General features: G+C 45.5%; 2 protein-coding genes across 3 annotated transcripts in view; one reads left to right on the forward strand and one right to left on the reverse strand.

Annotated features, from left to right (window-relative positions):
• Nucleotides 1-13,795, forward strand: part of BMP3 (bone morphogenetic protein 3) — a 36,451-nt gene extending 22,656 nt beyond the window's left edge. For both annotated transcript variants that reach the window (XM_083458848.1, XM_083458849.1), the window contains exon 3: nt 10,842-13,795. In XM_083458848.1, the coding sequence (XP_083314974.1) occupies nt 10,842-11,033 (192 nt within the window). In that variant the 3' untranslated portion in view covers nt 11,034-13,795. The remainder of the gene's footprint in view (nt 1-10,841) is intronic.
• A 4,049-nt stretch (nt 13,796-17,844) lies between these two features.
• PRKG2 (protein kinase cGMP-dependent 2) overlaps nt 17,845-24,029 on the reverse strand; it is a 72,594-nt gene continuing 66,409 nt past the window's right edge. The window contains exons 17-19 of the mRNA XM_083458703.1: nt 23,178-23,240; nt 22,971-23,037; nt 17,845-22,305 (exon numbers count right to left, since the gene is read on the reverse strand). Of these exons, the coding sequence (XP_083314829.1) occupies nt 22,210-22,305; nt 22,971-23,037; nt 23,178-23,240 (226 nt within the window). The 3' untranslated portion in view covers nt 17,845-22,209. The remainder of the gene's footprint in view (nt 22,306-22,970; nt 23,038-23,177; nt 23,241-24,029) is intronic.

Below are 24,029 nucleotides of genomic sequence, written 5' to 3' on the forward strand. Positions count from 1 at the left end.
TGAGATGTTTCAGCTGCCATCTGGATTCCATGAGTGGATGCCATGGTGCAGGTACCTGTGGGAAACTCACACCGAGGACCTGAGCACAGATACACACTTCCCTCCTGTGGTTTCCAGGAACTGGTATTCAGAACCATTATAGTCTATTGATAGCCACCTCCTCCTCCATGAATTTGTCTGTTCATCTTTTAAAGCCACCCAAGTTGTTGGCCTTCACTTCTCCTGTGGAACAGAGTTCCATACTTTAACTATTGTTGTTGTTAACATTTACATACTGCCCTTCATCAAAAGATCTCAGTGTAGTTCACAAGATAAAAGCACAAATAAATTATTATTGTTAATTAGATTTACCCGTATTTTTCGCTCTATAACACGCACCCGACCATAACACGCACATAGTTTTTAGAGGAGGAAAACAAGAAAAAAAAATATTCTAAACGAAACAGTGGATGTATGATTTTTGTGGTTCATGCTGTGGCCACAGACATGTGATCTGACGGTGAGTTTGGGGTAGCCCAATGCAAAAATCCTGAGGATCCATGCTTTGTAACCACGTTTTTGCACAACTGCGGCCCCAGGCAACAGTGGGTGCGTGATTTTTTTGGTGCAAGCTGTAGCCATGGACATGCTATGTGATCTGATGGTGAATTTGGGGTGACCCAGTGCAAAAATCCTGAGGATCCATGTGGATCCATGCTTTGTAACCATGTTTTAAGTGGGGAGGGAAGGAAAAGCACTCAAGGGACAAGGAACACGCGTGGGGTGGGTGGAGAAGGATGCTGTTAATAATGCAGAAGAGGGGTATAAGAGGAGAAGGCTCCTCTCCCGCTTTGCTCCTTTAAAGCAAGCAGGCTCCCTGTCCCTCTCTCCTCCCCACTCAGCGGCTCTTCTCCAGCTTTGCTGTTTCAAAGCGAGCCACAGAGGAGGGAAGGAAGGGGAACCATGGATCCTCTGCTCACGACTGCAGCAGATTCCCCCGCCATCTGTAGGCATTCGCTCCATAACACGCACAGACATTTCCCCTTACTTTCTAGGAGGAAAAAAGTGAGTGTTGTGGTGCAAAAAATACGGTATATACTATGCATAATTTTAGTTACGTGGGTGGCACTGTGGGTTAAACCACAGAGCCTAGGGCTGGCCAATCAGAAGGTCGGCGGTTTGAATCCCTGCGGTTTGAATCCCGTTGCTCAGTCCCTGCTCCTGCTAACCTAGCAGTTCGAAAGCACGTCAAAGTGCAAGTAGATAAATAGGTACCACTCCGGCGGGAAGGTAAACGGCGTTTCTGTGCACTGCTCTCGTTGGCCAGAAGCGGCTTAGACATGCTGGCCACATGACCCGGAAGCTGTACGCCGGCTCCCTCGGCCAATAAAGCGAGATGAGCACCGCAACCCCAGAGTCGTCCACGACTGGACTTAATGGTCAGGGGTCCCTTTACCTTTTTTACTATGCATAATATGAAGAAATACTTATTTTCGCCTGTCCTGAACCTTTCAACATTCTGTTTCAGTTTTGTTGGGTGTCCACAAGTTCTAGTGCCAAGAGAAAGGGAGAAAAATCTTTCCTCTATCCTCTTTTTCCATGTCATTGTTATTACTGGTGCTCTCCTGAAGTTCAGACCTATCTTGTAGTGGCTCATCCTGGCATCCTAACCCCCTCTTGCTGTGTGCCTCCTTCCACAAACCTACGCTAAGAGAATGGCAGCTAGGCAGGCCAGTGTGGAGAGCTTCGTAAGCAGCAACCTAATCTTTTAACTGAAGGGGCGTCTTCACCCCCATCGCTCAGCCCAGACACTGAGGTCCTCCTCTGAGGGTCTTCTGCTGGTTTCAGGGAAGTTACAGGGAACCAGGCGGAGGGCCTTCTCGGTAGTGGCACACTCCCTGTGGAACGCCCTCCCTTCAGATGTCAAAGAAGATAAAGAACCATAGTGGTACCTCCGGTTACGAATGGGATCTGTTCTGGAGGCCCGGCTGTATCCCAGAAATTCCGTAACCGGAGGACCGCTTCTGCGTACACATGTGACACCGCAGAGCACTTCTGCACACATGCGAGTGGCAAACCCACTTCCGGGTTTGCTGTGTTCACAACCCGAAAGTTACGTTACCCAAAGGTAACGTAACCCGAGGATCCACTGTACATAACTTTGGGAAGACATCTGAAGGCAGCTCTGTACTGGGGAGTTTTTAATGTTTGGTGCTTCATTATGTTTTACATATTCTGTGAGCCTCCCAAAGTGGCTGGGGAAACGCAGCCAGATGGGCGGGGTATAAATATTATTTTTATTATTAACAACTCTTGGGTGCCCCTGGCCATGTCGGCCCTATCATTAGGCAGAGTGAGGTGACCGACTCAGGCAGCTGATGTTGGGTAGCAGCAACGAGGTTCTGGAAGGCAAAGTGCTTGACCCTGTGGCCCTCAAGTGCAGTGAATGTTGAAGTTGCCAATGTTGAAGTAAGATTCAGTTGCCCATTTCATCAGTTCCTGTGCCTGGAACGGTGTGTGCAGATTTGGTTTGGGAAGGAATTCTCCTCTGCTGATGATGCCGTATGACAATGGTGTGTTTTTATTTTAAATTTTTGGGTTTCTGATTGTTAATAGGCCTTTTTTTGTTATTCCGCCAACATTTGACCTTTCACAAAGCCCTTAAGGCTGCTTACAATTTGAAACAACACCCAAAGAATACTGCGTATAAAGCCACACAAAAAATTGCAAAAAAATTAAACATCAATAACAACTACATTTAAGCAGAAGAACAGCAAACGAATGTCATGTTAGAGTCCCCTAAAGTCTCGTGAAACAAAAGATTTTGTCATTTCCCCATATAATGTTTCAAAGGATTGCTTCTGGTAGACCTCTTCCTTTCAAGCGAACTCTAGAGGAAAGGCACGTGATGCATCCACTGGGTTGAAAATAAGTAGGGCTGATTCTGGTCAGTGCCTGGATGGGGCCTAGAGATGTGCAGCGGGGGTGAGGGCATTTAGAAACATTAAATGCAGTTTGCATTTGGTTTGCTCTCCGAAGTGCAGCCATCCTGTGAAATTTGCACTTCTCTGAATTTTGCAATGCAATGCCAGTCTTCTCATAGAACTGTACAGTTGGAGGGGACCCTGAGGATCATCTAATCCGACCCTCTGCAATGCAAGAATACACAGCTCTCCCATACGGGGATCGAACCTGCAACCTTGGCATTATCAGTGCCATGCTCTAACCAACTGAGCTACTTGGGCAAGGAGGACTTTTCCTTCCCATTTTTGCAAAGTGATTATCCCTTATCTAATGCACCTTTGTGCGATATTTTCCCTGACATAATGCACTTTTACATGTCGTTGTCACTGATAGATGCATTTACACCCACCTTAATATGTGCTTTTTAATATGCATTACTTGGCTGGAGAGCTGCATTGCAAAATTCAGAGAAGCGCAAACTGGGGAAGGATTGTTGCGTTTTGGTTTGCTTGCCGTGTTTTTCGCTCTATAAGACGCACCTGACCATAAGTCGCACCTAGTTTTTAGAGTAGGAAAACAAGGAGGGGGGGAATTATGAATCAAATGTTGTTGAAGAGGCTTTGTGCGGCTATCCCTGAAGCCAGAACAGCAAGAGGGGTTTTTTTGTCGCTGTTTTGGTTTCAGCAATAGCTGCGCAGCCTGCATTCGCTCCATAAGATGCACACACATTTCCTCTTACTTTTTAGGAGGGAAAATGTGCGTCTTATAGAGTGAAAAATACAGTATTTTTTCCACAAGACGGCTCACCATCTGAAGCGCAAGTTCAGCCGGGTTGCCTTTAAATGTGAACTGCACCAAATTCTTCCTCCCTTCCTATGGACTAAGGGTGTGACTTGATACAAGGCAGCTTCCTTTGCTCCTTTGTAACTACTCACACTTCTTCCTTTTCCCCTTCCTTGCCGTGTTTCCATTAACCCCCTCTCGCTCGGGTAGGCATCCTGGATATCCAGATGCAGACCAGCTGGGAGCTGGGGAGATAATAAAACCGGAGAGGTGGAGAGGGGAAATCCATGTGGATTTGAATCATTACCACTCTGTCTGTCTTAACAGCCCTGCTTTCATCTAGCTTCCCAAAAACATGTCCGTAGGTGTCTGAGGACACTCATCATTTTATTTTATTTTTACACTTCATGTGTTTTCTACAGGAAACACCTGCACAACACCAAAGGTGGCTGTTGTGCAAAGTCTTGAGCTGCTCTAATGCAGAGACAAATATATGCGCCGAAAAGTACTGCAGGCAGAGGACTGGGCATTCCAACAGTCCCACACATAAAGAATTGCTACTCAGAGGGAAAGCTAGGACGAAAAATTGCTTCTGAAAAGGAATTCCTCTTTCTTATCTGCTCTGTAGCTCAGGGGTGATGGAGAACCTCAAGCCCAGGAGGCAAATGTGGGGCCCTCTCTAGATGGGAATCCCTAAAGGCCACAACCTCCTGGAGTGCTTTTGCCTGCATGGAATGTGTCATTGACCTGTGACAATGCTACTTGTTTGCATGGATGGAAGGTTTGGGTGTGTGCAGCAACCCTCTGGTTTTGTGTGTGGCTGAAATGCAACCTATGATGCAATGGTAAGAGCCACATCCACTTTTGTTTCTGGCCTTCAGGCATTGTTGTTGTTTAGTCGTTTAGTCGTGTCCGACTCTTCGTGACCCCATGGACCAGAGCACGCCAGGCACTCCTGTCTTCCACTCCCGCAGTTTGGTCAAACTCATGTTTGTAGCTTCAAGAACACTGTCCAACCATCTCGTCCTCTGTTGTCCCCTTCTCCTTGTGTCCTCCATCTTTCCCAACATCAGGGTCTTTTCCAGGGAGTCTTCTCTTCTCATGAGGTGGCCAAAGTATTGGAGCCTCAGCTTCAGGATCTGTCCTTCCAGTGAGCACTCAGGGCTGATTTCCTTCAGAATGGATAGGTTACCCTCCAACATTTCTCCAGTGAAAACAGGGACATCCTATTTTGACAACAACAACAATTTTTTTATATTTTCACCCAGCCCATCTGACTGGGTCACCCCAGCCGCTCTGGGCGGCTTCCAACGTATATAAAAACATAATAAAACATTTAGAAACTTCCCCATACAGGGCTGCCTCCAGTTGTCTTCTAAAGGTTGTCTAGTTACTTATCTCCTTGACTCAGAGGGTCACATAATTCCATACCCTCCAACATTTCTCTAATGAAAATAGGGGTGTCCTAAGGAAAGGCAGAACATTCTTAGATCAAATCAGAAACTGGGGCAGCTTATGTAAATCTGGGGCTGTCCCTGGAGAATTTGCTGATTACCAATTTGGGGAGCAGAGGCTGCTGTTGTAGCTGCTCTGACTCTGGGGTCTGCATGAGGTTTAGATACCAAGAGCCTTCAGAATATACCTATGCCTATTTATTTATTTTACTAGATGCAGCTATTTATTAAAAATATTTTTGTCCTACCTTTCCCATATAATGTTCCAGGTGGTGAACATGCTTGTTTCTTTAGCTAATAAACATATTAGTCCTGTCTTGCAAATAAAATTGTCAGATGTTACCAGTCCATGAGTGTTTACACCAACCCATCTGTCTGAGCTCATGGCATTAGTCACCTGTATTAAGAATCATAAAAAGGTGGCAGGTGGAAGTCTTACTATTTATTTACAAAATGTTCCCTAACTGCTCACTGACAATCATGCAAGCCACTATTTACAAGCCTGCATCGGTCAGTTTTGTTGCCGCCGCTGCTGTTGCTGCTATTTTTGCTTCATGGGCCAACATACACATAAAATTATTAACACTTTTCGAAAAGAATGCTTAAATTGCCCACTTTTGTTTTGAAGAAAAAGCAGCAGTGCCCCAATACAGATGGGAGCCCCCACATCGTTTTTTAATTTTTAATTTGTAGATCACACACACACATACCACAGAGAGAGATGCTATTATTTCCCCTGACTTTGGCCAGCCACCTCAGTCTTATCTGCCTCGCAGGGTTGTTTATAAGAATAAAATGATGGGGGATGTCAGGGAACTGACATCAGAGCGAAAGGAGAAGGAGAGGCTCCCCAATTCTGCAGGAGAAGGTACCAGCAGCAGGGGGAGACGCAGCTTGATAGAGGGGGAAGGAAATCAGCGTAACACCAGGGATCCAGGAGAGCAAATGGGGGAAGCGGGGGGAGAGCTCCGGGATTCTTCCCTGGACATCAGTGAGGAGAGCACTGGTCCTCCACTACCCATGCCCTCCCTGCGCAGAAGACTCCCGCGCAGTGAGAGGCGGAGATGACTGGGAGTCAAACAGCTTTTATGCTGGAAAAGGTTTAAGAAACGCCCACAGACAGATTCTGCTAGCGACTGAGGCAGCCACGTTGAGATGGGCTGTGCAGTCAGGACGGTTTAACCCAGGCAATTAAGCTCCCTAACGGGGACAGTTTATGCACGAGTAACTCAAACCCACTACAGGGAAGAATATATGTTGTGTGTTTTTATTGCTGTAAACTGCAATTTTTTATTATATAGTGGAACCTCAGATGTACCATCGTCCTCACGAACGCTTCGGGTAATGAGCTTAACTAACCTGGAAGTAGATGTTCCTGGTTGCGAATTTTGCCCCGGGATGCAAGCAGAAGTCCTGCGTCGGCGGCAGTGGGAGGCCCCATTAGCGAAAGCATGCCTCATGTTAAGAACGGTTTCGGGCTAAGAACGGCCCTCCGGAATGAATTAAGTTCGTAACCAGAGGTCCCACTGTATAGCAAAACAGGCAATCCTTATTTTGTGCATGGGGTTACGTTCCGGGTCCCCATGTGTCAGTTCTGGCGGGGCCTGTGTAAAATGTTCTGCCCCACCCAGTTCCACCCTTTTAGTGACTTTTAATGATGTTTTCAGGTCATTTCTGGGTTTGGCGCCATGCGATCAAGCGTCAATTGGATGCACATAAATTGGCCATCACCTGTGCACAAATATTTTTGCAATTAATAATGTAATGCCATCTTGAACACTCTGAATGAAATATATGCTACAAATGTACCAAATGGATGGATAAGCAAACTGATTCTAACAGCAAGGAGGAGGCACGAAACTCAACTCTCTCTAGGCCTGCTGATGCTTACAGCTCCCAAAGAACTTTTTGGATAGCTGAGCCCACTTCCAGGGTCAGAGTTCAGCTGAGTAGAACAGCAGCTCAGGAGAGAAGCTTCAGGCAGGCAGAAGGATTCCCTTCTCCTCGCTCAGACACTTGATCAGAGCAGTTTTGTGTCTAAACACATAGAACTGCAGCCATCACATCTAGTATGACCCTGTGGGTCAGTTTGCACGATGGGTAGCCCACGTGATGCTTTGGACGACAACTCTCATTGGTCCCAGGCAGCAACATAAATTGCTAGGGATGATGGGAATTGTAGTTCAGCAAACTCTGGGGCGGTAGGACGCCATATTGGCAGGCTCTGTTTCCCAGTTCTGGAGAACCAAATGGTGGCATTTATACTTCACTGTATTGCTTCAAGTGCCGCACTGTACGTTCATATATAAGCTGCACATAGGAAATGAACAGCGGGGGCAGGGGGAATCCTCCTTGACATGCTATTTTACTGTAGCCTGAAGACCAGGAAAAACTTTACAGCTTGATTCTGTTGAATGTCTAGGCTGGCTCTGAGTAACAAGAGGTTCATTCATATTTCTTAGTGCAGTGCCTGGAAGGGAAAACCAAGAGTTTTAAATTTAAACTGAAAACCGCATCCAAGCAAGGCTCTGTGTCAACCGGAGAGTAGTTGCTCTCATACCACAACCGTACCGCGGGCCAGCAAACATCTTTATTGCTATTTTGTGCATAAAACCACAAAAGCAGAACAATAAACTCACAACCCCTTTCAGAAACGGTAATTGACTTTGGAGAAGCATAACCCCCCAGCGTTCCTAATAAAATAGACTCAACATCAGCAGAGCACCTGTTTCCAATTCCTTTTAGCTCATAAGACACAATGGATATTTCATGGATCCCTAATGCAACCTTTTGTTCCTGGCATTCGGTGAGAGCAAAAGGACCTTAGAAAATTCCTGCGCATGCCTAGGGATAGCCTAAGAGCCTTCATTTCTCTGTCCTAATTCATATGCCTGCAGTAAAATAGTCTTCTCCTGTTTTCTGACTTCATTTTGTACATACTCTAAAGACATGGGACCTCTAGAAATGTTTCTGGAAAATAAATCCAGACAATGGGCTCGAAGGTCTCCTCATCTTCCCTGCCCCACTCCACCCCACATTTTATGCATTAAATCCTTTAACAGGAACACTGGGGGCTGAGGGAGGAACCAAAGACAGAGAACAATATATTGCAAATTACTCTTACATAAGATATTGACTGGCTCAAACAGCAGCACATTGAGGAACCCCTTTTCCCATTTTGGGGTGTTAACAGATGCAACAGAGATCTCTTTATAAACTGCTACACCTTCCATTTCAGCAAATCATCCACGGAAAGGGAGAGAGGTCTGCTGGCATTATGTTCCATTTTGGAGAGGAATTTAAAGATTACCGGGAGGGAAATTGCATCTTGCACTGAAATTAAAAACACATCTTACCCGCCTGCTCTTGAATGGAGTGAGAGGCCAAATCCAATGAAGTGCATGTGCAGCAGCCAGAGATAGCCGTGCATAGCGTGATAAGGGGAGCTGGAATCTGCCTGGATTAGCTGTTTGATGGGGAAGGGGCAGAGAGGGGACAGAATCCAGTCCCCACTTTCCTCCCGAAGAGCTGGCTCATATTCCACCTTTGCTGCTTTCTGGGCTACAAACATGCAGTCCTGGTAACTGGATTCATCTGGGGGAACATGTTGTTGTTGTTGTTTAGTCGTGTCCGACTCTTCCTGACCCCCTGGACCAGAGCACGCCAGGCACTCCTGTCTTCCACTGCCTCCGGCAGTTTGGTCAAACTCATGCTGGTAGCTTCGAGAACACTGTCCAACCATCTCGTCCTCTGTCGTCCCCTTCTCCTTGTGCCCTCCATCTTTCCCAACATCAGGGTCTTTTCTAGGGAGTCTTCTCTTCTCATGAGGTGGCCAAAGCACTGGAGACTCAGCTTTAGGATCTGTCCTTCCAGTGAGCACCCAGGACTGATTTCCTTCAGAAAGGATAGGTGTGATCTTCTTGCAGTCCATGGGACTCTCAAGAGTCTCCTCCAGCACCATAATTCAAAAGCATCAATTCTTCGGTGATCAGTCGTCTTTGTGGTCCAGCTCTCACTTCCATACATCACTACTGGGAAAACCATATGGGCACCATCAATTTGTATGCATGTTCCCACATCCTGTTAGGAAACCTGATTTTGCATAGGCATGGCCGCTAATGTGCATGTTAGGCTAGATGTGCTTTGTTGCTACTAATAATTGCAGGAAACTATCTTAACAGATCAAGGCGTTTTTCTGCCCAATGGGCACATTTCCTTCTAAGCAGCCTTCACAGGAGGGGTGGTTGGTGCATGCCAGCAGTGGGTGAGGCCCAGAGACAGTTGCCCTGAGCACAAAATTCCTAGGGGTGCAAAATTTCAACACCCAGCGCTGCCTCAGTATAGCTCTGCACTTCTGTCACTGGGTTCCATTGAAAATGGCTTCTCTGTGTGAACCAGGAAGTGATCTCTCTAAACAATGGAACTGCTTCTCTTTTCTTATCTCTGCAGCTACGATCTTTTGGGTGACGCAGACGCTGTTAGGCAGTTGAGTGCGCATGCGTACTCCGTCCACTCCCCTCCCTCTGCAAGGCCCTGGGCGCTGGCAGCCCACACTAGGCCATTGGTGGGGTCAGAGGCAAAAGAGGGCAGAGAATTACATGTGAATTTTATCTTTTTACAGTAGGCTACTATCTACCCAGAATTCACACACCTCTCTCCATCCTCCAGGCAACCAAAAAGTTTTATCAGAGCTGGAGGACACATTCCAACCAGACAAAAACACTGGGCAGGTGCGATGTTGGGCTGGTGAGAGGTGTGATCTGGTGAAAGAGGGTTTGTGACCTGAGGAAAGTCCAAAGGGCCAAGCAGAGAGAGCCACATTCAGCCCCTGTCCTTTTATACAGAGCAAGTCAAGTGTAAACTGGGCAGCCTCCGTTTATTACATCACGCGCTCTTAAGAGGAAGGATGGCATGCAGCGGTTTGTGGATTTTATTTGATAAGTGATATCTTACATACAAAAGGTGGCATTTTGACATGCAAACGGTTCGTTAATTGCATTTGATAAGCAATATCCAACACGGCAGCTATTTCAAGCCCTGGGTCACCAACCACTTGCTCTATCAGAGCTGGTTTTCAGATCAGTTAAGGAAGGTGTACAGTGTCCAATAAGATGGCTTGGTTGAGGATTTATTTCACTTACATAAACTGTGATGTGCAGAATTAATTAGTAATGCTAACCTATGTGCAGGGGGCGTACAGTAGCCCAAGGAACTCATTGAACTCCGTAAACATGTAGGACTGGGAGCTCCAAGCCTTCCAAATCACTTTATCTCTAATCAACCTGAAATAATGCCAAACCAAACTGAGATATTAGAACATACAGTGAATTTTATTATACACACACACACACACGTGCGTGCGTGCGCGTGCCTTATTTTCAAAGGATAATCAAGGTGGCTAACATGTATCTTAACAATCCTGAAATACAGAGCAATCCCTGTTCAAACTGCAAAATATTCATGCCAGAACTGCAACAACAAATTCCAAAACAGCCATCAAAGCTAAAGCATCGGAATAAACCATTGTTCTTTCAGGGAAGCCTTGGCAATTAAACCTGGTGTAAAAACACTGCAGATCTATTCACGGTGGTGCTGCTGTAAAGGATCAGTTAAACATTGTGTGTTCCCAGCCCAGTTAACTGCTGTTCTTCTCTTCTGCAGGCCTTGAAGCCCTCCAACCATGCAACTATCCAAAGCATTGTGAGAGCTGTGGGTGTGGTCTCTGGGATTCCAGAGCCTTGCTGCGTCCCAGACAAGATGTCGTCTCTCAGCATCTTATTCTTCGATGAAAACAAGAACGTGGTACTCAAAGTCTACCCAAACATGACAGTGGAATCCTGCGCCTGCAGATAACACCCTCCCCTGCAACCCAAGAAGCCTTATCTTAAAAAAACAACACCTCCTGCGTTGACTTTGTTGCTTAACAGTTCTCCCCACCTGACCCCATTTTGCACTGCCAATGTATTTCATTCTCCAAAGATTTTTAAACACGTATGAATGAAAAGATGTGCAGGAGCCAAGAAGGAACACACCATAGGTTGCCACAATGTGGAAGGACTAGACTGTAACTTTCTTACTGTGAGAATATGGTGGTGGGGGAATGGAAAGCTCAGCACCAGAAAAGCAAGCAACAAACCTTGTTGTTGCAAGCTATGCATGGGGGGGAATGAAATCTGCAAAGAACTTGTCAAGATGATATGAAGATTGGCAGGAAGACCATTTCGTATATTTCTGTACAAAGCTTTGTAAATGGTTCATCAAAACTGCTGGTATTTCAATCCACTCTTTTAGAATCTAGTGGTGAAGGAGATTTAAGATATATGTTATGCGTCTGAAGCAAAGCTTTCTGCCTTAGGTTACAGGAGAACTTCCCAAAGTGCTGAACAGCACAATCGGTTCTGACATACACAAAGAACCTAAGAAAATCCAGTGTAAGGTGTTTATTTCCCTGTTGTGGCATGTCAGAAGGCCTCTGTGTTTGTGCGTGCCTCTACACAGACAAGGGCTTCCTTTCGCAGAGTAATGGAAACCTTTATGTTGCAATCAAAAAATATTATTCTCTTTGCATATCTACTAAAGATCAATATGCACAGGCAAGTCAATCCAACAAAATCTTACTTGTTGACCTAGTGCTGGTCTTTGCAGGAATGTGGAAGAGAAAAGTAGGGGACTCCCAGGAGGTTGCTATGGCCCTCCAGATGTTGCTGTACAACCCCCACCACCCCTGGCCATTGGCCATGCTTGCTGGGGCTGATGGGGGTTGGAGGTCAGCAACGTCTGGAGGGCCAAAGGTTTCCTACAACTTCTTTGTGCAATGGACAGCTCCTAGCGCTGGTAGTTAAGCCCTGTCAGGTGTGATTTAAACATGATCGTGTGTGTATGCATTTTTCAGCTTCCTGGTGCGAGGTTCCACGTGCTCAGTGACATGTATGAACCTGATCACTAGCACTCATGTATGCAGTTTCAGCCTGCTAGAATCGTGTGTTTGTAAGGAATGGCTACTTGGCATGCTAATCTCATGTGCACAGGTGCCTGCAAGCCGGTTGAAATAAGAATGGAAGGAGAACCGTGCTGGATCAGGCCAAGGGGTCAGGGAGAGGCTGATGGGAAAATCTCAAGCAGGATCTGTTCTGCCCACCTGCAATTCCCAAGCAGGCAGCATACAAAATCCCTAATGCCCAGAGCCCTGCCTGGGTCATCCTCCCCACCCCCCAAAATGTGTTTCATCACATTTAGAGCATCCCTCACTGTTGAGGAACGGAGTACAGTTCCTCCCCAAAACAGCACTGGCGCAAGGAGAGCTTGAGTTCACCAAAGCCAATGAGCAAGCTGATACAAAATCATATGGCAGGTTCCAATTACAGCAAAACCACATTTCCTGATGTGGACCATGAGAAGCTGCAAACATTTGGAGGAAAAAAGGTTGCATCCCATAACAGAAGATTTACTCATGGCTGCAACGAATTCCTGAATCTTGCACTTTTGAATTTTCTGCCCCGTCTACTCCCTCCCTGCTAGCAATGGCTTTCTCACGTAATTCTTGATCAAGCTGTCCCTGCGCTGGTGCTACGTATGAATTCATGAAAGCTCAGTGACGTCCACTTTCATAGCCTTAGAGCAATACTGCGCAGACGTATCGAGTGTAGCACAAGGCCGCTAAACTGCATATCCATGAGCTCAGCTTTATTCAGTGGAACCAAAGACTAAGCAGAGGCTGAGTCATTAGCCCATGACCTTCTGGAATTATAAACTATCCAGCCTGCAATCATATATCATGGCTAGGGAATCGGATTAGCAGGCAAACAATGCATAGAGTTATTTGGTCTCATGCTTGCAGATGAAAGTTGGGGAGTAGCATCTGCTTTTGTCAGAGGAAGTTGGTTCTGAATGCAATGCGTGCAGATGTGTGCGCTTTGACCACACTACCTGGAAAGGCCAGCGCTTGGGATGGACTTTGACATATGATTGCTATGCATCTCACAGACGATACGAAGTGCCTTCCAGTCTCTGCCAATAGAACACTGTGCATCTTTCTTGTACTCAAGCAAAACTCTAGAGCTTGGAATGGAGCGGAAAGCTTTCATTTCCAGCTCACTAGAGATATATTGCAGCTTCAAAGGGTTGGTTCCTCTTACTGGGGAGCTGACAATATTAAGCTATCTCCTTTCCCATTTTTTTTAAATTAAAATAAGACTTTGTACATTTTTATTTTTATTTTGCTTAGGAATTGTAATGCTTGTACAGTTGGCGTCAGTAAAGTTAAAAGGAAAAAAAAAAAACCCCAGAGGATATTTGTATATAGAAAGAAGCTTCTATTCATGCCTTTAATTTATTTTATGTTTGTTGCCTTCCTGTGTGTTAATTAATTTCCACTTTTTAGTACTCTCAAAAACATTGGTTTTTGCGTTAATTTTACAAAATTATGTATCTATGATTAGAGGAGCTGCATGCCATCGAAACCAAATTTATGGGATGGAGGCACACTGAGAAGGGACACTTTTCACTACTGATGTATAAGCTTGCCTGACTTGTATTTGTTTCTCTCCTTCAGTAATAGGAATTTTTCACTGCAAACTACTATGTACAAGTAAAAAAAAATTTTTTTTTAATGTGAATCTTCATTCTCTCTCGATTTTTAATATCACTTTGCACAGAATAGTTTAAAACAGGATACACGCTCCCTCCTTGTTTTGTAAAGGATGACAAACAGGTTTTAAATAAATGAATGGGCTTTCAGTTTGGAAGAAGTTCCTTTACAAAAACTACAAAAAAACCAAATTGTCACTTGCTGTACTTAAGGTAAGGTAAAGGTAAAGGGACCCCTGGCCATTAGGTCCAGTCGTGGCCGACTCTGGGGTTGCGGCGCTCATCTCGCTTTACTGGCCAAGGGAGCCGGCGTACAGCTTCTGGGTCAAGTGGCCGGCATGACTAAGCCGCTTCTGGCGAACCAGAGCAGCACACGGAAACGCCGTTTACCTTCCCGCTGGAGCGGTACCTATTTATCTACTTGCACTTTGACGTGCTTTCGAACTGCTAGGTTGGCAGGAGCTGGGACCAAGCAAAGGGAGCTCACCCCGTCGCGCTGACCTTCTGATCGGCAAGTCCTAGGGTCTGTGGTTTAACCCACAGCGCAGGAAATAGAGTTGATGTCAGTTGAACGACCTACCAATCCAAACACCCCACTGCTGTAACCCAACAAGCACTTGATGCTCTTAATAAGGGCCACAGCTCAGGGTTAAGACACCTGTTTTGCATGCAGAAGGTCGCAAGATTGATCCCTGGTATCTTCAGATAGCACTGGGAGTGCCCCATATCCGAAACCCTGTATAATTGCTGGCGGGTGCCATAGACAATACTGATCTAGATGGACTCGGGTAGTTTTGTATGTTCCTACCACTCTCCACACAGACTTCCTGCAGTTCCAGGCAACAAAAGTCCCTATAAGATTGGGCATGTATCATAGTAAGTCAAAGGCTAGCCAGGACTGCAATAGGCAGACACTTGGGTTGACGGTAGTGAATTGCAGAAATGTAGCAAGAACCTATACTTAGGAGAAGTTTTCCCCAATGTGGCCAGTGCTAGCGACTCATTGTTGACAGCCAGAAGCTGCTAAGTTGCCCGTGCGTTGAATGCAATGGGCGTTGCTTTGTTGATGGAAGGCATCTGTTAACAGAATGCAGTGGGAGGGAATTATTAAGTAAATTTCCCACCCGCTATTGCCTGCAAATCCAAAATCTGAACTGAATAAAAATGAGAATGAGAGAATATCCAATTGCGATAGATTCGCCCAACCCCATTTTAGCTGAAGTTAAGAAATATTTCATTTTGGTGTTTTAGGAATGTAGGGGGCCTGTAATAGTGAAGTTTCTCTGTGTTGATGGGATGCTACTCTGGAGAACAAAAGGACTGAGACTGGTTTTGATGAGCTAAAAATTTTTAGGGTTTTAAACCGGATACAGCCTTTTCTGGGTTGGTTGAGCAACTAACCAAATTTTAATGGGAATGGGAATTAGTTTGTGGCCCACCAGAAAGGATTGGCTTATGAGAAGCGGATTCTTTGCACGCCGTATCACCATAAAAGAGAATGATAAGATGGCAAAGAAAAGCGCAACTTTTTCATAAAACAGCCTTTGAAAAATCCGCATGTGGCAAAGGAAGGGGCAAGAGAAGTCTTTTATCTAAACTTTCCAGAGATCAAAGTTCTCTTTTCTTTTCCATTCTTCAATGCACATTGCAGGTTTCCGCCCCCGAAAAAGATGTTAGGTAAGACCTGGGTAAAACTTCAAAGCCAAAAAAAAAAAAAAAAAAAAGGTGGCATGTTGAAAAGAGGCAATTCAGGTGGAAAAGGGTTGGTGATATTAATGTGCATGTATTCATTTATACAGAAGTAAAATACATGTTGTTTGTTCTCTGAGCTGTTGCGAGGAGGGCATTAAAGCACTTGGAAGATTGTTAAAAAAGAAGCTTTTAATGCAAAGTTCTGTAGGAATACTACACCTGGATCAGACTGAAAGCCCATCAAGTCAATTGTTCTGTGGCCAGCCAGATGTTCAGATGTTCAGTGCCAGATTACCAAATAGGAAGAGCAGGTCTATGGGCCCCATGCCTTCTGGGGCCCCCGCGACAGTGGATCAAAAGACTTGATTTTGAAAGACAATTACAAAAGCGTATTAGGACATAATTTGCAAGCCTCCCCACAGGTTTTGACTACCTAGAGGACTCCGCGGGTTTAATCTGACACTACAAACCTGGCCAGATCCAGGTGGGAGGCAGCTGACTGCAAAGACCAGCCTGGCAACACAGTGGTAGCCACAATCAAATCCAAGTTAGGAGCATAGGAACCAACTCCTAGGGGCCAAGGTCCCTTCGGCACCCCCCAAAAAAATATTTGAGGGGGGCCACCAAAGTAAATGGGGGACGCAGGTGGTGCTGTGGGTTAAACCACAGAGCCTAGGACTTGCTGATCAGAAGGTTGGCGGTTTGAATCCCCACCACGGGGTGAGATCCCATTGCTTGGTCCCTGCTCCTGCCAACCTAGCAGTTCGAAAGCACGTCAAAGTGCAAGTAGATAAATAGGTACCACTCCGGCGGGAAGGTAAACGGCGTTTCCGTACGCTGCTCTGGTTCGCCAGAAGCGGCTTAGTCATGCTGGCCACATGACCCGGAAGCTGTACGCCAATGACCCGGAAGCTCAGTCAATAAAGCGAGATGAGCACCGCAACCCCAGAGTCGGCTGCGACTAGACCTAATGGTCAGGGGTCCCTTTACTTTTACCTTTTTACCAAAGTAAATGAGCAATGCCCAAATATTTTATTCAAGTTGGCACCCCTGGTTAGAAGCAAGTTCCATAGTTTAATTGTGCCCTATGTGGAAAAGTACTGCTTTATATCTGTCCTGTATTTTCCAACACTCAGTTGACCACGAGTTCAGGCATTGGGAGGGAGGGAGGAAAACTTTATCCACTTTGTGTATGAATAATTCTATGCCCTTCTATCACCTCGCCTCTTCCTCGCCTTTTCTCTGAACTAAGATGTCCCAAATGCTGCAACCTTTCTTCATAGTTGTTCCACCCCCGTGATGAATTTGGTTGTCCTTTCCTTAACCTCTCCCAATATCCTTTTTGAGGTGGCGTGCTGGGGAAAAAATTGCTTAAAAGTAGTGGGCATGGCAAACCTTGCCAGGTTTCCTGGCTCCTGGCAGCTGCCCAAGGGTGCCATGGGCCTTGGGGATATAATTAGTGAAGTGATGAGTGATTAAGTGGCACAGCTTCCCACACCCACATTTTCAACCCATGCTGGCACCTTCTTTGTAACAGCAACAGCAAAAAGGCCCTAACTCTGGAAGCTGTTTGCTCCCCGCCGCGGCTTTTGCCTGGAGTTGCAGGCAATAACACGACCAAGAAAATGTCACTTGACTTTAGAGAAACACGGAGCAGATGTCTGGCCTTTAAAGAGCAGGATTGCATTTTGTCACCTTATAAAAGAATATAGGCTAGTAAATGGGCTTTGGGACTTCTCCATGGGTTTTCTAGATGCTTTGGTCTCTGCATCTGGCAATTGAAGATGGGACCACGGCTACACCAGTGGGTTTTGCATTTACTGCCTGCATTCAGTTGGCAAAGCAATTAGCCCTTTTGCGGCAAAGCCAGCATCTGAATTACCCTCAAAATTTCCTGCGCAAAACTACTTTCCATCTGCCTGGTGTTTTCACCACTGGGAACAAGTTACACCTGCGCTCCATACAGAGTTCGTATTGGCTTTCAACCCACTTCCCAATGCAATTCTAGGTGTTACTTTTGGACCGTAAAGAGCACTGTTATAGAACCCAACCGATCATCTCCTTTGTTCTCCTTAACCAAGAGGAAAACCCTTGTGGATAAGCTATTTCCAGTTAGGAATCTGGCTTGAAGAAGGAGAAGGAGAAGGAGAAGGAGAAGGAGAAGGAGAAGGAGAAGGAGAAGGAGAAGGAGAAGGAGAAGGAATCCCCAAATAATTGTTTCTCGAAATAAATGTCTTCCATCCACAGTCCTAAACAGATTGCATTTACTCCCAAGTAAAGACTCCACTGATGTCAATACATTGCAATACATTGCAATACCAATGCAATGAAGACCTCATTCTGGCCAGCCATGAAGGAGGGTGTTGGAAAACACAAACAGAGCATGTTGAAGGTGCCGTGTAATAGATTTATTTGTGCACACAATGCATTTTACAGCCGGTTTAAAAAGGACAAAGGCATTTCTCTCCCTGTGTGTACATACCAGCAGCACTCTTGTGTAATAAAACCAACATATACTTTCTCGTTTAAAAAATAGGCATATATGAAAACTGGGCATATATACAAATAAACTGGAAAAAAACAACCCATCTATTTTCTCTTTTTAAAAAAAGTTTTACAGCCTTTACATTTTTGATGCCTTCTAAAAACGGGGCACAAAAATATAGATGATGTGCACTAAAGAAGACACAGATCTTGGAGACACCGCACAGTCTTTGGTATTACTAACTGGTACCAGCAAGCACTTGAGTGTTTTCTATAGGATCAGGGATGAGTCACCAGGTGCCCCCCCCCCCCGACACTACAAGGGCTACAACTCCCATTACCCTTGAGCATTGGGTGTGCTAACTAGGGCTGATGGGAATTGTGGTTCAATAACAGCCAAAGGCCCAATACATTTTCCATCTCTGCCTTGAATCCTGACAAAACAGAAGTACTGTTTCTGGGGGACAGGAGGCGGGTGGGTGTGGAGGACTCCCTGGTCCTGAATGGGGTAACTGTGCCACTGCAGGACCAGGTGCGCAGCCTGGGAGTCATTTTGGACTCGCAGCTGTCCATGGAGGCACAGGTCAATTCTGTGTCCAGGGCAGCTGTTTATCAGCTCCATCTGGTACGCAGGCTGAGACCCTACCTGCCCGCAGACTGTCTCGCCAGAGTGGTGCATGCTCTGGTTATCTCTCGCTTGGACTACGGCAATGCGCTCTACATGGGGCTACCTTTGAAGCTGACCCGGAAACTACAACTAATCCAGAATGTGGCAGCCAGACTGGTGACTGGGAACGGCTGCCGAGACCACATAACACTAGTCTTGAAAGATCTACATTGGCTCCCAGGATGTTTCCAAGCACAATTCAAAGTGTTGCTGCTGACCTTTAAAGCCTTAAACGGCCTCAGTCCAGTATACCTGAAGGAGCATATCCACCCCCATTGTTCTGCCCGGACATTGAGGTCCGGTGCCAAGGGCCTTCTGGCGGTTCCCTCACTGTGAGAAGCCAAGTTACAGGGAACCAGGCAGAGGGCCTTCTCAGTAGTGGCACCCACCCTGTGGAACACCCTCCCACCAGATGTCAAAGGGGAAAAAACTACCAGACGTTTAGGAGACATCTGAAGGCAGCCCTGTTTAGGGAAGCTTTCAATATCTGAAGGACTATTATATTTTAATATTTTGTTGGAAGCCGCCCAGAGTGGCTGGGGGAACCCAGCCAGATGGGCAGGGTATAAATAAATAAATTATTATTATTATTATTTCTGCAGCTGCCTTATGCGGAGACGGACCACCTCGCCCAGGAAAGTCTCCTTTGCCTGGCAACAGCTCCCCCAAATCCCAGGCACAAATCTTCCCCAGCCTTGCCAGGAGCCCTCTTTTAACTGGTGGTACTGGGCCTTGAATGTGTGAATTATATGATCTGACAACGATCCGAGTGGCACCTTTTCCGCTGCTTACGGTCCTGCTGTGTTGCACCAATTTTTTTCAACAAATAATGTTATTGACAGCCGCTGCTCGTAAGATTCAAAAGCAAGTGGGAACTTTGATTTGTGCCGACTTCCCCCAAGTTCATTATCACACCAGGTGGTCAAATGCTATGGCGCCATCTCCCTGAGGTGGGTTTAGAAAGCAGGCCACTGCCTTCCTACGCAGCCATTGTCACAAGGTGGCAGTAGCGAATCCTCAAGCTGGCTGTGTCCTCCAACAAGACTTCATCATGCCACCCTTGTAGGATCCCTGGTTATCACCCCTTCCAGAGATACAGGGTCACAGGAAAAAAACACACAACCCCTTTGCTGTTCTGCTGTCAGTCTGTGGGGTTGAACTTCAGAAGTCCCTGTGAAGGAATGGGTTTCCCAAACCCAAAACTGACTGTGCAGGCAGTTTGAAACTGCACCAAAATCCCTATTTTTCCTTAGCTAAAATGCTTTAACTTGAGCTCTTGAGCTGAAACCCAGCTGTATAAACAAGAGCCCTCTCCTTTATCAGTTTGTGATGGCAAGGATGGCCTTGACTGTACCAGTAGAACAGGGAAGACACGTCTGTGTCTTATCTTATATCCTGACCAGAAAAGACGCACAGACCTAGTCTGGGAACAGCGCCAGAGGGTGTTCTTGGAGATGGTGACCTCTTGCTCCAAGATAAGAGTAGGAACAGGAAGATCCTTTTATGGTCAGAAGTACAGGAGGGATATCCTTTTATGGTCAGAAGTATAGGAAGGAATGCCCTTTTATGGTTAAGAGTGTTGGAGCAGGAACATCTGTGATGTCAACCTGCGTGTACAAGCTGACGTGGCTGGATTCCTGGGGAAGAGGGGAGAGGGTGCCTGGAGGATATATATACTGCATGTAATCTCTCATTTCTTTGGACTTGCTGTGGACTGACCACGCAAGTGCCTTCTGCTATCTGGAGAGCAGAATAAAAGAACTCTTTCTCTGAACCAACCCTTGGTGTCATTTGACTTCCTTCCTCCCGTCCGGGAGCAACGCAGAGCCCACCAATCGGTAAAGTCTAATAAGGCTACACCTGCAGTCCCTAAACTGGGTCATGTAAATATCTCCTTCATGAACCTCTGGCTTTAGATCTTGGAAAGGCCAGAGCACATGCTTTATCTGCCCAAGTTCATTTTCTGGCATCTGCTGATAGGACTGGGAAAGACCACACTGGAGAGCTGTTGCCAGCCAGTGCTGACAACACTGAACTAGATGGCCTGATGTGAAATATGACAGCTTCCTTTGTCGCTCTCTGCATTTTTGCCATCAAGCCACTGCTCCACAATGGAAGAAACAAAAAGGTCTTTGATTTCTATTTCTAATTCAACTTGTTTTTTCAATTAGACTGGAAGACTAAACATTTTCTACAAAATAGAAACAGGACCTATGCTTTTAAAAATCTCTCTCTGTTAAAACATGGCCAGTCAAGAAAGGAATAATGCTTTTTGTCCAAGTGGGTAAGATGTGATCCTCTAGGGGCCTGTTGGTTTCCAGTTACCACCTGCCCCAGGCAGACCGACAAAAATATTAGGAAAGATCAAAACCTAAGGGCAGTGAAAACAAGTTTCCGCACTAGGCATATACTAAGCGAGGAGCTGCAGCCAATTCCAGCTCTTTGGTTTTTCAATATGTTTTTCTTCATGGTTTTTCAATATGTTGTGAAGCACCAATAATGCACAGGAATTGACTTCAGAAATATATGCTGAAATCTCTGCTAAATCAAGCTATATATATATATATATATATATATATATATATATATATATATATATATATCCCCACACACAGAGAACAGTTATTTTGGGGAAAGTCTACCATACTGAACGTAATTGTTCTGCAATAATTGCCTTTCTTGTTGAAAGTGTAAGTTGGCCATCTTGTAACAATATTGCACAATCCTTTTAGCTCCTCTCTGCACTGATATTAATAGCATTTTTCTGTAGGAATGCATATGTATGGTGCATATGCGTATGCAGTAATCCCACCTGTGTATGCCAATTCCTGGATGTTAAGAAGACTGCATTATGCTGATGCAAGACTGCAACTGGAATAAAGCCCTACTTAAAATACAGCTTGGCTCCTGAGTGCTTCATGTGGGGCTTATGTACATCACAACATGAGCGGGATATTTAAAAAGCTACTTTTAAGTGTGGATTTTGTTTACCCTGGGAGATGACCAGAATAGGCCACCTCCACGAAGCCATTCAGAATGCTGCTCTGCTCTCCTGCATCTTTCCATTCCTCATACTGAGGGCTCATGGTTGCCAATACAGTCATATCTTGGAACCCAAACACCTTGCAAGTCGAACGTTTTTGCTCCTGAACGCCGCAAACCCAGAAGTGACTGTTCTGGTTTGAGAACGTTCTTTGGAACCCGAACGTCCGACGTGACTTCTGATTGGCTGCAGGAGCTTTGGAAGTCGAACGGACTTCCGGAACGGATTCCGGTTGACTTCTGAGATACCACTGTGATGCACATCTCTACGAGAGATGAAGAAATTCTGTTTGTAATTAAACAAGGAGTGATGCTTCTTTCCACTGCCACTGCCCCTTCCTTCAAAGGACAAGGCATAACCCATCATGCTGCGAAGTTGCAAAGGAAGTTAAAAGGGGGGGTGTCGGCGTCTGTATCCTGCTCACACTAAATGCAGAAGTCTCCTTGATCTGAATGCAGCTGGGTTGGGCTCCTAATAATTGCGTTACATGACTACTACAAACAATCTGTGGATGCTCAAATTTGTTGATCTATAAGCCTGCTTCTTCTTTTCTCCTCTTAGAAGTCTTTATCCCAGCCTGAAAGCTCATCTGGTGGGGTTCCCTGTTCAGGAGGGTATCGGTCGAAGTAGCTGTAATCCATTGGACCAGAAAGCTGCAAAAGAAACATGTGTAAAGAAAATCTTAAGGGACACACCAGGCAAAAAGCAGTTACAGAATCATAATTATCAGCTGAGATCCAGCTCCGAGGGCCTTCTGCCAGTTCTCCCATTGCGAGAAGTGAGGTTACAGGGAACTAGGCAGAGGGCCTTCTCGGTAGTGGCACCCGCCCTGTGGAACGCCCTCCCACCAGATGTCAAGGAAATAAGGAGCTATGCAATCTTTAGAAGGCATCTGAAGGCAGCCCTGTATAGGGAAGTTTTTAATGTTTGATTATGTTTCTTTATATGCTAGGAGCTGCCCAGAGTGGCTGGGGCAATCCCGTCAGATGTGTGGGGTGCAAATAATAAAATTATTACAATTATCATCATCATCACCTAGTCCAACCCCACTGGTATTTAAGGCACATAGGCTTTGAATGACTTCCTAGCCACATTCCCAAAGCATGCTGGGATAGCATCATGCCAGGCAATGGCACTCATTGCAACTATTCACTGATCCTGCCCAAATGAAATCAAGCACTGTCAACATGGAAGAGAGGTTCTGTGAGACCAGAGTTTGAATCCCTGCTTGGCCCTTTTGACGCAAACAAGACTTCACCCTTGTGCAAATGGTCAAATGACAAGCGTTTAATGTCACATAGTATGACATTCTCAGTACCTCTCTTTTTAAAGGAGACGTTAACTTCCTTGCCTTGAGTCCTTCCCAGTTAAAACCGTTCAGCCACCTGAGGAAGGAAGGTTCAGAACAAGAATATCAGTGAAGCAGGCTTCAGTGGTTATAAGATGAGAGGCGCATCTGTCTTGGAAGGAAACATCATCACATCACACCCTGGTTTGCAAGGAACCCCGCCGTTCCTTTCCTTACCTATGCCTCTTAATATCATGGATACCATTCTTCAGATTTCCTAACCTCTCGGTAGGATTTTGCCTATAAACAAAACAAAACAAAAGCAAAGTCAACGCTCCATAATTTGAAAGCTTCGTAATTTAATAATACTATCACCTTCTGTGTTCTAATGCAATTCAACAGGTTGGATCATATATATATATATATATATATATATATATATATATATATATGCGCATGCCTAAATCAGCCTTCCTCATCCTGGTACCCTTCAGTTGCCTGTTAGCAAACAGATCTGAAACTTCCAAGGGTTTTCCCCAGAAAACCTCCATTTGCACCAGCTTTATATTTAAAATCAAGGCAGAGAAACTTTCAGCATGACCTTATAAATAACATGCTCTTGGTCCGCAGGAAGTGGGGCTGATTTCTAGTAATGTTCATTTTGTTGGGCTCCCTATATTTGCAAGTGCATGCATGCGCTCCCTACCCATGGTTTGAAACCCTTGGCGACTTCTCTCTCAAGTGAGAGATAGAGAAGAGTTATGAAAAAATCAATGACATGTCATCATAAATGTATGGGAATAAGTGCATTTACACGTACCACACGTCCACAAAATGTCAAAACCTACAGGTGGTGCAAAATGGCCTTTGCAGCATGGCTCAGTTAAATAGTGGCAAAGTTTCCAGGTGCGCCTATTTGGTCCCGTTTTCTCAACGAACCTGCCAATTCCTTGATGAAAGATCACTTTTACCAGTAAAACCTGAGCTGAAAGGGTACAGAGAGCAACAAAGCGGCCATGTTGATTCCTAGCCAGCCTTGAGACTCCCCTAGCCACATAGCAGGAAATTCTTCCCGAGCCTCCCCTGTGT

Source organism: Podarcis liolepis, assembly GCF_965112155.1.
Source record: "Podarcis liolepis genome assembly, chromosome: 9".
NCBI lineage: Eukaryota > Metazoa > Chordata > Lepidosauria > Squamata > Lacertidae > Podarcis > Podarcis liolepis.